The 13,952-nt window shown below is 40.4% G+C and overlaps 1 protein-coding gene across 1 annotated transcript; it reads left to right on the forward strand.

Moving 5' to 3' along the window:
• The first annotated feature begins 7,092 nt into the window (after positions 1–7,092).
• On the forward strand, positions 7,093–12,955 carry LOC128687884 (perlucin). Its single transcript, XM_053775452.2, has 3 exons — positions 7,093–7,614; positions 10,659–10,826; positions 12,105–12,955. The coding sequence occupies exons 1-3, from the start codon at positions 7,416–7,418 to the stop codon at positions 12,341–12,343; spliced, it is 606 nt and encodes a 201-aa protein (XP_053631427.2). The 5' UTR covers positions 7,093–7,415; the 3' UTR covers positions 12,344–12,955.
• The last annotated feature ends 997 nt before the right edge of the window (positions 12,956–13,952 follow it).

Genomic DNA, 13,952 nt, shown 5'->3' on the forward strand with positions numbered 1-13,952 from the left:
ACCCGCGGTCATTGAGTCTCAAAACTCCAGCCCGTCGCGTTAGCCACTAGACCAGCTAGCCACAATAAGATTCGTCCAACTAGGTATATTTCTACACCACGTCATGTTGACGGCAGTGAAGGGACTTGAGCTAGAGTTCGTCACGGCCACGCTAGCTGGAGATTCGTCTGTAAAAACTTGCATTTGTGGTCACAGTGGTGCCTGTGCTAACCTTCCTATGGTGTAGAAATATACCTAGTTGGAAGAATCGTATTGTGGCTAGCTGGTCTAGTGGCTAACGCGACGGGCTGGAGTTTTGAGACTATGACCGCGGGTTCAATCCCGGCCGGGGTATGGTTTGTTTGCAATCGTGTCAATACGATTTCGTGAGTCACTTTTTTTCTCTTTAACCATCACCTTCTTCCTTATTTACCCTCTCCGTTTCATCCTTCCCTTCTGTCCTCCTCCTCCTTGCTTCTCTCCCTTTTTTACCAGCGTCTTTCACACGCTCTGGCACGCACACGCGCGCCCGCAACTGCTACCCTCAGTAAACAATTAGTAATCCGTTTAACTGCATCAGAGAACTCATTCGTAAGGTTTCCAGTTAGTAAATAATCTCTAATACTTCGCACAGTTTTTTCACAAATGGAGTCAGACGCGCTCATCTGAGGACTGAATCCCGTCAAAGCCATGATTGGCTGGTCAGAATCGCATAATAGTCAATCATTACGGGGTAGAAATATGTAAGTTATGAGGATTGAAAACAGCGGTTAGAGAGAATAAAAGGAGGTGAAAGCTGCAGAACTCTGTGCGAGGCAAAAGTTTTCTTACCTTGAGTATGCACTAATTTCATGAATTTTCCAGTCTCCTATCATCTTTACAGCTTCTGGACTGAATAGAGAACCGTGCAAGGCGACTTAACCTCTCGCCTGGACTCTTGCCTTGATGGATTTGTTTTGTAACAAAAGTTCTCAACACAGGAGACATGTAGGTCGCCTGACTTATGTAATCTAATAATGTCTCTATTATGAACAGGGTCCGGGACCTCCCTGCTATAGTGCTTCTCGTAACAAACATGCACTAAAAAGAGCAGGTTTATCTTGTCTAGAGGATATCAATCACTGGGACCACTTACGGAGGCAAAGGAATCTCTATAGTTTCAGCTGGTTTTATTAACTTCATTAATAATCACGTAATGTTTCCATTATTATATAAACAAGACTACTTTTACCGTGACAATTATAGAGATAATTATATTTAACACTAAAATGTTATGCACATAACTTGTTAAATATTCACAGAAGGAAACAATCACAAAGATTTTCTAGACTCGATCACAATGAGTCAAAAGAGGTATATACACAGGCGTTTATAAACTTTATCACAATATTAACACAAGTAATGAGTTTTTCCTCAGGTGGCTTTTCACAATATCTCCCTGCTTGAACAGTCTACAAACAGCTTATCACGTAGACCTTTTCACTGTTATTCGTAACTTAAGAATTTCTCAACCGCTTTCTCAGACCAAGTAATGCCCGACCACAGGGCTTCCAAATTTCCGGGGTACTCCTTGAGAATTACAGCGAAGCTTAAAGCCAGGTTCTCCACCGGTTCCTTCCTCGACTAGAGGGAGGTGTGAACTCTACTCGGAATGAGCAGGGGTTGAGTAACTCAAATTGTCCCCTGGTGCTTAACCATGCTGCAACGGCAGTTTAGAATAATGAAATATCCTACTTATGTACAAAGCTAAACAATTTATGGCCACATATTATAAAGCCGAATATATTCATTTTAGCTATTAATGAAGATACTTCTTAATATAATATTAAGTGAAGAAGCCAAATCAACACATGTAAATACATCGTCCCAGTTCGTGGGTAAATAAACAAGGGTCGTAACAGTCTCAAGGCTCCACACTTGGCTCCACTTTGCAGACAGTGAGAACACGGCTTCTACACTACAAGACGGGTAGCAAACAGCAACTACACTTTGGCTGTACCCGTCTCAAGAACATCACTTCATCTGTGATCATTCATTTCTCGAATGACTAAAGTCTGGAACTTTAAACAACACACAAATGTTAATTAAATAAAATCAATTGAGAAAACGAAATCTCTGGCTCACAGGTAGCTCCAATTTCATCTTGTTCCCAGTTTGTATATCTCATAACAATGAAGGTTTTGTGAAGAAAATGCTATGATGTTTTCAAATGAACTAATGTATGTATGTATGTTAATAGCTCTTAGCTTGTAAATGAAGGTAGGAACTCTTAGCCTCTTAGAAACTAGTGTAAAAACACGTGAGAGAGAGACACACAGAGAGAGAGACACACACACACACACACACAGAGAGAGAGAGAGAGAGAGAGAGAGAGAGAGAGAGAGAGAGAGAGAGAGAGAGAGAGAGAGAGAGAGAGAGAGAGAGAGAGAGAGAGAGAGAGAGAGCAAAGAATGAGAATATAGATACAAACAAGTAGCGGTGCAAACTTAATTATGGAAGTGTGTAGTGAGTGTAGTGTGATCATTATCAGCAGCAGCCGTCCATCATTAGGGCAGGACCCAGGTGCTGCACCCACACGTGTCTTCCATATTTATTAACTACCAACCTTGAGTATAGACCTTCTGCTGCAGTCACCCATCTTCAGCCCTCCGGTGACGCTCAAGCACCAGGTGATAATGAGAGTATATCATTATGCTCATTATATTCATAGAGGCTAAAGCATCGCTTGGGGAATGAGAGACGATTCAGGTAATCAGGTTTGATCCGAGGAAGTCAACGGTGGCTCCAGTTCCTCTGATAAATCGCTCTTCGCAATTTTTTCTAAGACTATTAATGCGATGCAGTGGAAAGAGGTGCAAGAACTTAGTATTAGGTTACAATCTTAACTTATTAAACAGCAAATTTTATAAGTATGATCTAAACACAACTGACCTCCCATTGTGCACTAGTATTGTTAAGATATATTAGAGCCTGTTACCTAACATCTGCACTCATGGCCAGAATGCCGTTTTAACGACATTCCATTTCATACAACTCCGGAGAGTGCAGCCGAGAAGGAAAACTCGCCTTGGGTCTTGAAGTCTGTTATGTTGTGACTGTTTTCCTCTACAGTAGGGGCAAATTAGTTCTTCCCTACAACAGGGACAGTCTGATTTCCCCTACAGCAGGAACAGACTGATTTTCCCTACCGCAGGGACAGACTCATGAACCCAAATATTTTATCTATTAATAAAATTTAACGCACATAATTAGATGCGCAAGGAAAGAATATACTGTATATGCGTAACCCAACTAAACGATAAGTCTGTTATACAGTATATTTAGAATAAACTGAAAATATAAAACTACAAGAAAAGTTCCGAGTGAGATGAATTGTCATACTGGCTGTGGTATCAGAGTTGGGGGCGAGCTGCTAGAGTTGGATCAATTATTGATAACAACGTCCCTGAAGTGTTTAGGAGGCAGCGAGGGTAGGACTACTACTGCCACTATCTACAGGAGCTGTCCATCACAGGTGTAGGGCTCAGCTGTTGTAAGAAACACACGATAATAAGACAAAACATTTACTGGAACCAGGCGAACCGAGATGTCACGCTGTCGGAAATGTAACACTTTTGGTTTTGTTTTAAGGTCAAAAAGGTGTACATTGCACTTATTCGAGAAGGCAGAGTACATCCGAATTTCACGCTTCTTGGATAGCGCCTGAATTTCAATATTAATTTTACGTCTTTTCAGTCATAATATATATTGTAGCATTTAGCTTTCACATATTTATGCAAAAAGTAAAATATACAGAATATATTTGAGGCGTTCTCAAGTTATCGAACAAAAACTGCTGCACCTTTTGTGTTTTTAAAATTGACACATTTGCCCCGACGTAGCCCAATAACAAATCAAACTTTTTTCTAGGCAAGAATCACCAATGCTGAAAGTTCGAACCCAAGCAGACCAGGCCTTCTTAGGTTGTTAGCAGAAACCTAGAGAACACAGAAAGAAGCAGATCCATCAACACTGTAGGTCGCCTCTGTGCCGGGGAGCTATAATAAACACTGTCATGGTTATCATACCAGGAAAGTTTAGCGTATAGCAACAACGTGACGTGAGCATCTGCAGCGACGGTGTATCGGATAGCAGAAAACATATGCGACTACCAGCAGCATGACGTGAGCGCCTACAATGATAGCTATGAAGAGCATTAGAGACGTCCTCAGTGGTACCCTGACCCCTTTATTGCCAGGTCAGGTTACACAAGTACTTGACCCACACTACCAGGTCAGGATACAATAGTACCTGACCAACGGTGCCAGGCTACAGCAGTCCCTGACCCACTCTGCCAGTTCAGACTACAGTACTCCCTGACCCATGCTACCAGGTCAGGCTACAGTAGTCACTGGCAAATACTAACAGGTCAGGCTTCAGTAGTCCCTGATCCACGCTACCAGGTGTGAAGACGTCTGTATGGTCTAGTAATCAGGATGGTCCAACTACGGGACCGCGGGTGTATTTTATGTGGCCCGCGAGCACTCATTAATTTATTGAATGGTTGATAAATGCTGAGTGTAAGACGAGTGAATGCTGGGAGAACGCTAAGTGAATGCTGGGAGAACGCTAAGTGAATGCTGGGGGAATGCTAAGTGAATGCTGGGAGAACGCTAAGTGAATGCTGGGGGAATGCTAAGTGAATGCTGGGAGAACGCTAAGTGAATGCTGGGAGAACGCTAAGTGAATGCTGGGAGAACGCTCAGTGAATGCTGGGAGAACGGTTTCCTTGTAAATCCGTGGAGAGATGTGCTCCCCCTCTAGAAGTCCACCTCACATTCACAAGTATATATTAATGGCTACAATTATACACGGATGCCCATCAAATACTAACAATGTATCACACGTGTGCGGGAAATAAAAATAACAAAATTATAAAACGTGATGAAAGAAATTGCAATAAAATTCCTGTTTAAAAAAAAAAAAACCGCACTGAACAATAACGAAGTATGAATGAGAGAACTTTCACGTGCGTACACACGCACCTTCACGTGCATACACACGCACCTTCCAAGGAATTGTGTGTAAGCACGTGAAAAAAAAGTTCCGAAATTTCAATTTTGATATTTTTCACTATACTTTCTCGCATGAGAATATGTTATTTGACCAAGACATATATGAAGTTTACGCGTGTAAACGGTAGACTGCTGTCACCACAGCTGTTTGGACAGGTCACATTTATTTCACGTATGATACAGTGTCAGTATCCGGGATAATAATAAATACTACCATAATTTTTAAAGGGATTGACTGGTAAGCCAGCGGAAGTCTTCGGTCAGATGACCAAAATCTCCAGCTATGAGTCATCATATGACTAAAACCCTCGTAAGGAAACATGTGTCCTGTTCCCTGACAAACCTTACCTAAGCTAACCTAACGGGATAATACAAATCAAGTCACTCTTCCTATGAAATATAGAATATAGCTTGATGTAACAGTCAACCATCCATTCCTTTATCATTTTTTTATGAATGATTTTTAACAGTTTACTTTGCATTTTGTTTTTGTTAAATTTTATTGGCCCCCAACTTGCTTCTGTAACGTCTTGCTATTTTGAAAATGTTTTTCTGCGCATGTGCAAGAACTACTTAACCATCTCATCAGTTTTTTTATTTCATTAAAATACTTTTTATATTTACTTGCATATTCATACTTATAAAGATGCTGCAAATAGAAACTTAAACACAGCTTTTCCATTCATACAAGATAAACATTACTTAAGAAATCGTAATGACACGATTGCAAACAAACCATACCCCCGGCCGGGATTGAACCCGCGACGGGCTGGAGTTTTGAGACTCTATGACCGCGGGTTCAATCCCGGCCGGGGGTATGGTAAGATAAACATTATTTATACATCTGGTCTGCATTGAATGCTCGGCATTTTGAACCCAATCTCATACAACAAACTTATTTCTAAATCAACATCTAATTGCTTGGGTGTTATGGTTAAAGTAAATAAGTAAAAGTCAGGTAAATCTATTAAAAAATATATAAAATGTTGAAAAACTAAACTTTTTACTAACCTGGTATACTCAACCGTGAGCCAGACAATCCATCCATGTTTTCCAAGAGCCGTAATTAGCTTTTCCATGGTGGAGAGGAATTTGATGTTTTTATTAAATAAAAATGGATACACAAGCAAATTTCTAAATGATAATTACATAGTGGGAACAAAAGCTAGCTATGTTTACCTGTCATATTGCATCATACATGATGGGTTTCATATATCGTGTTGAAATCTATCAGTCTGAGATTTGAGACTTAAGTATAACAATATGAGGATAACGTCAGGTATTCCATTATAGATTCAGCATCTACGGGAGCTTCAAAAGCTTCGTTCTTGAATAGCTGGATTTATTATTACTTGGGAATTATCATATCTCAGGATGGCCTTTCTCATCAACAGGAAAAAATGGAATTCATGAAGATATCTTCAACAACACAGAGGGAGACAAAAGAGAGAAGGGAAAGGGGGAATGATGTCAGGTGTCATGGAGCATCAACACAGCAACTCCGTTAGTCTAGGCTGATAGTGCGAAACTCATCCGTCTTAAGGTTTTTATTACTGATTTTCACCTCTTCCTTCAGTTTACTCCTTGCTAACAAGATTATTCAACATTAGCTCTTCTCACTTTGCTCTTAGGCAAGTTATTTTTGTCTCTAGTAACAAAGATAAGAAATATACCCGATGCTGGTGGGTGTCAAGTAAACGTAACAATATTAAAACAATAAATAAGTGTGTTAATGAATGTATCGAGTATCAGGAACCTTCATGCTAACGCAGACTATGCCGAATTTCTTGTGCTTTTAAATGCTTTTATTTTCTCGTCGGTTAAAGAAGAAACACTTGGTATTTTTTGGTATTTCATGGTATATTACTAAATAAAACTGAAATTAGAACGATGTCATGAAGCTACCATGAAATATGGCACGAAAAAAAATATAGAGATTAAACTGCGAAATTTGTCCAGCTTTATGACATGTTCAGTTTCACTTCCATCCGTCTGTCTTTTCTGGGTAAAATTCTCCACAGCAGGAGAACCCCCCAGCAGCTCTTGCATATAACAATATCACAACACTTTCCAGCCTCACTCTTCTACCTGTAGCCGAGAGCCACAAGTATTAATCTTACACCAGTGAGAGCTGCAATCATCCCCCTTCCACAAAACTGAGAGCTGCAACCGTACGTCTCTCAAACAACTGAGAGCTGCAACCGTACGTCTCTCAAACAACTGAGAGCTGCAAGACACTCGCACGCAACTGGGAGTTGCACGCGTCCCTCTGCCATACAAGTGAGGACTACAGGTGTCCCTCCCCCACACATCTGAAAACTATTAGTAATACTCTCTGACAAAACTAAGAGGTGCAAGGTGTATGTCGAGGCACCATCTAGTATGGGAATCACCAATACCGTCACTATGTACGTGTTTCTTCTGTTCGCCACGGCGGTCGCTAAACCTACACTGAAAACGTCGACTCAGCAGGAGTTAGAATCTGCTGTGATCTTGTCACAGTTAGCGTTGTCGCACCAAGCTGAGGTCTTTGTGGAACTACTCAATGCCACACAACACCACCTCTCTTCGTTCTATCAAGGTATTTAGTCGGTATACTGCCAGGTCAACTTTGTTACTGGAGCACAAAAATAACCCGCACATTGCAGAAACTTATGACAACATTTCGGTCGGACTTGGACCATTAACTCGCAGTGCGGGTTATTTGTATATTGTTCCAGTCACAGTACTCTGCCTTGTTATTCTTTATTACTACAGCTTTTACAAAGTATATATACATATGTACACACACACACACACACACACACACACACACACACACACACACACACACACACACACACACACACACACACACACATACACACACACACACCTTTACCTTTATACCTTTGAAAAATTTCGAGAGTATATCTACTTTCTGAGCCCGGCCATAGGCCAGGCTCGTCTAGTGCTCGCCTGGTCAACCAGGCTGTTGCTGCTGGAGGCCCGCTGCCCCACATATCCATCACAGCCTGATTGATCTGGCACCTGGTGAAGATACTTGTCTAGTTTCCTCTTGAAGGCTTCAACACTTGTTCCAGCAGTGTTTCTGATATCTTCTGGTAAGATGTTGAAAAGTCTGGGACCCCGGATGTTGATACAGTGTTCCCTTATTGTCCCCACCGCACCCCTGCTCCTCACTGGGTTTATTTTACACTTCCTACCACATCTCTCACTCCAGTGTGCAGATTTGGGACCAAGCCCTCGAGTACCTTCCAGGTATATATTATCATGTACCTCTCTCTCCTCTGCTTCAATGAGTACATGTTCAAGACTTGCTGGCGTTCCCAGTAGTTTAGGTGCTTTACTGGCTGAATGTGAGCAGTAAACGATCTCTGTATTAGTTCCAGCTCCGATATTTCTCCTGCCCTGAACGGGGCCGTCAGCACTGAGCAATATTCTAAGTGAGGGAGCACTAGCGATTTGAAGAGTGTCACCATCGGCATTGTTTCCCTTGTTTTGAAAATTCTCAATACCCACCCAGTCATCTTCCTGGCTGTCGTGATCTTTGTCATGTTATGGTCTTTAAAAGAAAGGTCCGCTGACATAATTATTCCTAGGTCTTTTACGTGTTCCTTAAGTTCTATTTGGTGACCCTCTTGAGTTTTGTATATATTGCTCTTTTTTAGTTTTTCATTCTTTCTGTACCTAAGCAGCTGGAACTAATCACCATTGAACGTCATATTGTTTTCCACTCCCCACTGGAAAACCCTGTTTATGTCTTCCTGTACTTTTTCAGTGTCCTCTACCGTACTGACTTTCATGCTTATTTTAGTGTCATCTGCAAATGATGATACAAAAGTGTGCCGGGTGTTTTTGTCTATGTCTGCTATGAGGATGAGGAACAGCAGAGGTGCTAGGACAGTACCTTGGGGCACTGAGCTTTTGACCTCGCTGATGCTGGATCTTGCCCTGTTCACTACTACTTTTTGTGTTCTGTGTGTTAGGAAACCGAAAATCCATCTGCCTACCTTCCCGGTAATGCCCATGGCCTTCATTTTGTGCGCTATCACTCGCCTTTGCAAAATCTGTGTAAATCACATCTGCGTTTTGGTCGTCTTCCAGTGCCTCCGTAATTGTCATAATGGTTCAGCAGCTGTGACAGACATGATCGTCCTGCTCTAAAACCATGCTGGTTCGGGTTATGTTGGTTGTGCTGGTCCATGAAATTTGTGACCTGCCGTCTCATCTCTCTTTCGAAGATTTTTATGATGTGAGAGGTTAGGTGCTCCACTGCCTCCCTTGTGCAAAGGAGTCATGTCTGCACTCTTTAAGGCCTCCGGTATTTCACCTAGATCTAAGCTCTTTCTCCAAAGAATACTTAGGGCTCGTGCTAGTGGTACTTTGCACTTCTTTATAAATAGAGCATTCCATGAATCTGGTCCCGGTGCTGACTGAGTGGGCATGTTTTCCATTTCTTTTTCGAAATCTATGGGATTTGTACTAATGTCAGTTAGTTGGTCTGTGCGGCCTTCTTCTGGAGTGAAAAATATTTCTGCATTTTCTACCTTGCTGTCATTTAGTGGGTTGCTGAACACCGACTCATACTGCTCTTTTAGGATTTCACTCATTTCCTGTTCATCGTCAGTATACGAGTCTCCTCTCAGTAGTGGTCCAATTCTACAGGTAGTTCTTAGCTTGGAGTTTGCGTAGGAACAGAAATATTTTGGGTTCCTTGCAATATCCTGTATGGCCTTTTGTTCCCTTTGTACTTCTTCTGTGAGGTATGACATCCTAAGTTTTTGCTCTAATTCAGTGATCTCTCTGCTAAGTCTATCTTTCCTCTGATTAAGCCGAACTTCACTCTACGTAGTTATACTCGGTTTTTAATGCTCTCTAATCTGCATTAATGAACCTAGGGTTTTGATATCTACAATATTTTCTGCACCAAGTGTTGACGTATACTCTAATGTTTTAGTTTGATAAAATAGTTTCTTATTCTACCAGAAAGGAAAGTACGATAACCCCATTGTTTCGTAAAATTGAAAAACTGGCACAAAAAAAAAAAAAAATCGAAACTTTCTTAAGGCTTATAAATGTTTGTTCAATAAAATTTTCTGGCACACACGTATGCAGCATACAATCTATCTGAATCATTTATTAAATCCAATAAAACACTGTTGAGATTTTAAGGTGTTTCAAAAGAGCTCTCCAGTATAGTGCGCAAAACAAAACAAAAAAAATCACAGTTTAATCTACAAAACTGGCAAATTAGCTCCAACATAACAACATAGTTCGGTACCGAATCAAACTTTCTGGTGTGAAGCCAGAAAATGCGTTATAACATTATTGTATGGAATCTTTGGAAGAGGAAGGAAACACATATTGAAAAGGGACAAAATCCAACAAATACTCTAGTTATCCTCTTCTGAGGGATACCTAACAATAAAATACCCTGTTTTATGAAGGCTAGGACTTGTGCCTTTACTTATGCTGCTGGAAACAATGCAAGGTCATTACACGGTTCAAATGCTTCACTCACGTGTGATGCAATAAAAACAGAGTATAATCACGTATTGGATATTATGTAATGGTAACTCAAGTACTTTTCTCAATGTTTCTGTCGAGTTTTGATTCTTGCAGGTGGGTACTGCCCTTACCCTTACACCAAGGTACTGGATGAGTGCTTCTACCTGAGTGCATACGAACTGAACTGGAGTGAGGCACGTCTGACCTGCCAGGGAATGACTGGAGATTTGGCTACTCCTAGACACCTATATGCTCTCAAGGCATTCATTATAGAAAAAACAGGTTTGTCAATAAAGTGTTTATTTAGTGTCTGAAATGTCTGCAAGGCTGATTTTGCCATTGGTCTTGGTTGAGGAATGGGTTTATTAAAATGAGAATTGGCCGTTTCCAGTACATATGGCATAACTGTAAAATAGACTAAAGGTGGATTTATTTTAATTTCGAGCCGTTTTATTACTTAATACTAATAGGTAGTAGGTTGGTAGACAGCAACCACCCGGGAGGTACTACCGTCCTGCCAAGTGAGTGTACAACGAAAGCCTAAATTGTTTTACATGATGGTAGGATTGCTGGTGTCTTTTGTCTGTCTCATAAATATGCAAGATTACAGGTACGTCTTGCTACTTCTACTTACACTTAGGTCACACTAAACATACATGTACACGTTTATTTATACACACTCATCTGAGTTTTCTTTGATTTTATCGTAATTCTTGTTCTAATTACTTTTCCTTTTATATCCATGGGGAAGTGGAATAAGAATCTTTCCTCCGTAAGCCATGCGTGTTGTAAAAATCAACTAAAATGCCGGGAACAATGGGCTAGTAACCCCTTTTCCTGTAAAAATTACTAAAAAGAATAAGAAGAAGAAAATTGTCAAAGTGGGAAGTTTGAATGTGCGTGGATGTTGTGCAAATGATAAGAAAGAGATAATTGTGGATGTTATGAATGAGAAGAAGCTGGATGTCCTGGCTTTAAGTGAAACAAAGCTGAAGGGGGTGGGTGAGTTTCAGTGGAGAGGAATAAATGGGATTAGGTCAGGGGTTTCTAATAGAGTTAGAGCTAAAGGAGCCTGACGATCTGTTGGAATGTGAGCAGGGTAATATTTTGTGAAGGGATTCAGGGAAACCGGTTATTTTATATAACCGGACTTGAGTCCTGGAAATGGGAAGTACAATGCCTGCATTCTAAAGGAGGGGTTTGGGATATTGGCAGTTTGGAGAGATATATTATGTATTTTCATACGTATATACTTCTAAACTGTTGTATTCTGGGCACCTCTGCAAAAACAGTGATTATGTGTGAGTGAGGTGAAAGTGTTGAATGATGATGAAAGTATTTTCTTTTTGGGGATTTTCTTTCTCTTTGGGTCACCCTGCCTCGGTGGGAGACGGCCGACTTGTTGAGAAAAAAAAATTCTTGTATCCCTTTCCATTGCTCTATTACTCTCATTATATTTTTTATATCCTTTCGACATAAATTACTGAACAAAGTTTCAAGCAAATATTTATTTATAACCCTATATATCTGTTGTACATCTTTCTGATCCATGCAATACAGGGAAAGAAGAGCCTCCTTTAGAAGTGTTCGTTGGCGCTAAGTATTTCCATGAGGAGGGTGAATGGAGGTGGCTGGACGGCCGTACTATGGACTCCAGTAACTGGTCCCCAGGAGAACCCAACAACAATGGTGGTAAAGAACACTGTGTCGACATGTGGATGAAAAAACACCCGATGATGAACGACCGTAGCTGCTCATCACAGCGGCGATTTGTTTGCCAGTATCAACCTCCACACTGACACTAACAGACAAGTGGCGGCCACAGGGCTGTGGGTAAATGATTAGTCCGCCGCTCTTACTTTTTCTGTGTTATTGATTACTATATAATTCCTAAATGATCGAATATTTATGCAAAATAATAATCATGTGCAATGTTAACAGTATTCGAGTGATCCACAATGAATCACTTTGCAGTTAAATAATGAATATCACTCCTACTATTGGGAACGGTTAGCATCAATAAACAGAAATTAAGAAATGGTTGTAGTACAAATTTTACGACTTAAAGTTTAGTCAAAACTCAGACAAATGTGTGGAGAGTATTGAAATAAACACTTCAATGTCTTTCTCGCTAAGTATCGAGTTACCTGCAGAATGAGACATAACCTTCAATTGTTTCATATTGGAATCATTTAGTCAAGTTGCACTTCATTTAATAAAATTGAGTATGTAAATATGTCTTGCGTGTGGAACAACGCTCTCAGTACTTAACAAACAACAAATATAGGTTGATACTTTTCACTGAAACTTGATCTTTATGTCTGATCAGTTGAGCTCGAAGTCATGCATTGCTACATTTCTTGCTAACTTATGCTGATTGTGAGCTTTAATAAATAAAATTATAAAAGAAATTTTAGTTTCAACTTGATCTTTTTTTGTACTCTTACCTACTATCAATCTGTGAAAAAACTGTCCATGATATTCAACACACAAATCTAACTTCAAATATAAGATAATTTGGTGAACACTGTACCCTATTTCTGGTTAAAAAATCTGGCAATCGTGGTGGGCGGAGGCTGTGGCGCCTCTCATGACAAACCATCCCTTCATACACCACCAGCACTTGAATATGTGGATGTGAATATATCATCCACATCCTTTCACACCACACCAACACTTGTACAGGAATATGTACATCTTTCACAACCTTTCCATCCTCATCATCAGTACTACCTCGCCCAGTATGGTTTACGAGTGTTTGTATATATCCCTATCCCTTGCTACCTTACCAATATACTTTGTGTCTGTGTACAAGTCCGTATACATTCCTACCCCAAAAACACTGGTATAGGTATGCGCTCCTGCCTACCGTAGCTGTCAAAATATTACGAAATAATTTTAGATCCCCTGGAAAATAAACAAAATACATGTGTAATATACACAGGAGAATATGGCTATGATCACAATCATTATTTTTAAAGGAGTTCAAATGTTTGACTGAGTGTATACGGAAGTGAAATTTCTCTGTACTTTTTCCAGCTCTGCAGTCTCGCGTGCCATGTAAGGAACTGTTATTCTACAGCAGTATTATAGCCTGGATAGAACAAGTGACCTGAAGAGTATCTCATTGGCTCAGCTTCTCTTGTTCTATTTAGCCAGTCTGTCATTTCTCCATACAGTAGCACCGGCAACATTGTTGTGATCCTTGAAGATGAGAACTTCTGACATCATTACTCCTAACTCTCGCACATGAGACTCATTCTAATAAAATGAGTTTGTCTTGTACTCTGTTACAGTCTTTATTTCCTCAATTCTTCCATCACGGAGCAGATGAAGTTTGTCCTCGCTAAACATCATAATATTGTCTGAGACCTCTTATAGAGTCTCTTCGGGGATACCTAATTACTT

This window comes from Cherax quadricarinatus, chromosome 10 (assembly GCF_038502225.1).
Source record: "Cherax quadricarinatus isolate ZL_2023a chromosome 10, ASM3850222v1, whole genome shotgun sequence".
NCBI lineage: Eukaryota > Metazoa > Arthropoda > Malacostraca > Decapoda > Parastacidae > Cherax > Cherax quadricarinatus.

Coding starts and splice junctions, on each gene's coding strand:
- LOC128687884 (XM_053775452.2), top strand. CDS start 7,416: ATGGGAATCACCAATACCGTCACTATGTACGTGTTTCTTCTGTTCGCC. Junction 7,615..10,658: donor CCTCTCTTCGTTCTATCAAG/GTATTTAGTCGG, acceptor TGATTCTTGCAG/GTGGGTACTGCCCTTACCCT. Junction 10,827..12,104: donor ATTCATTATAGAAAAAACAG/GTTTGTCAATAA, acceptor CATGCAATACAG/GGAAAGAAGAGCCTCCTTTA.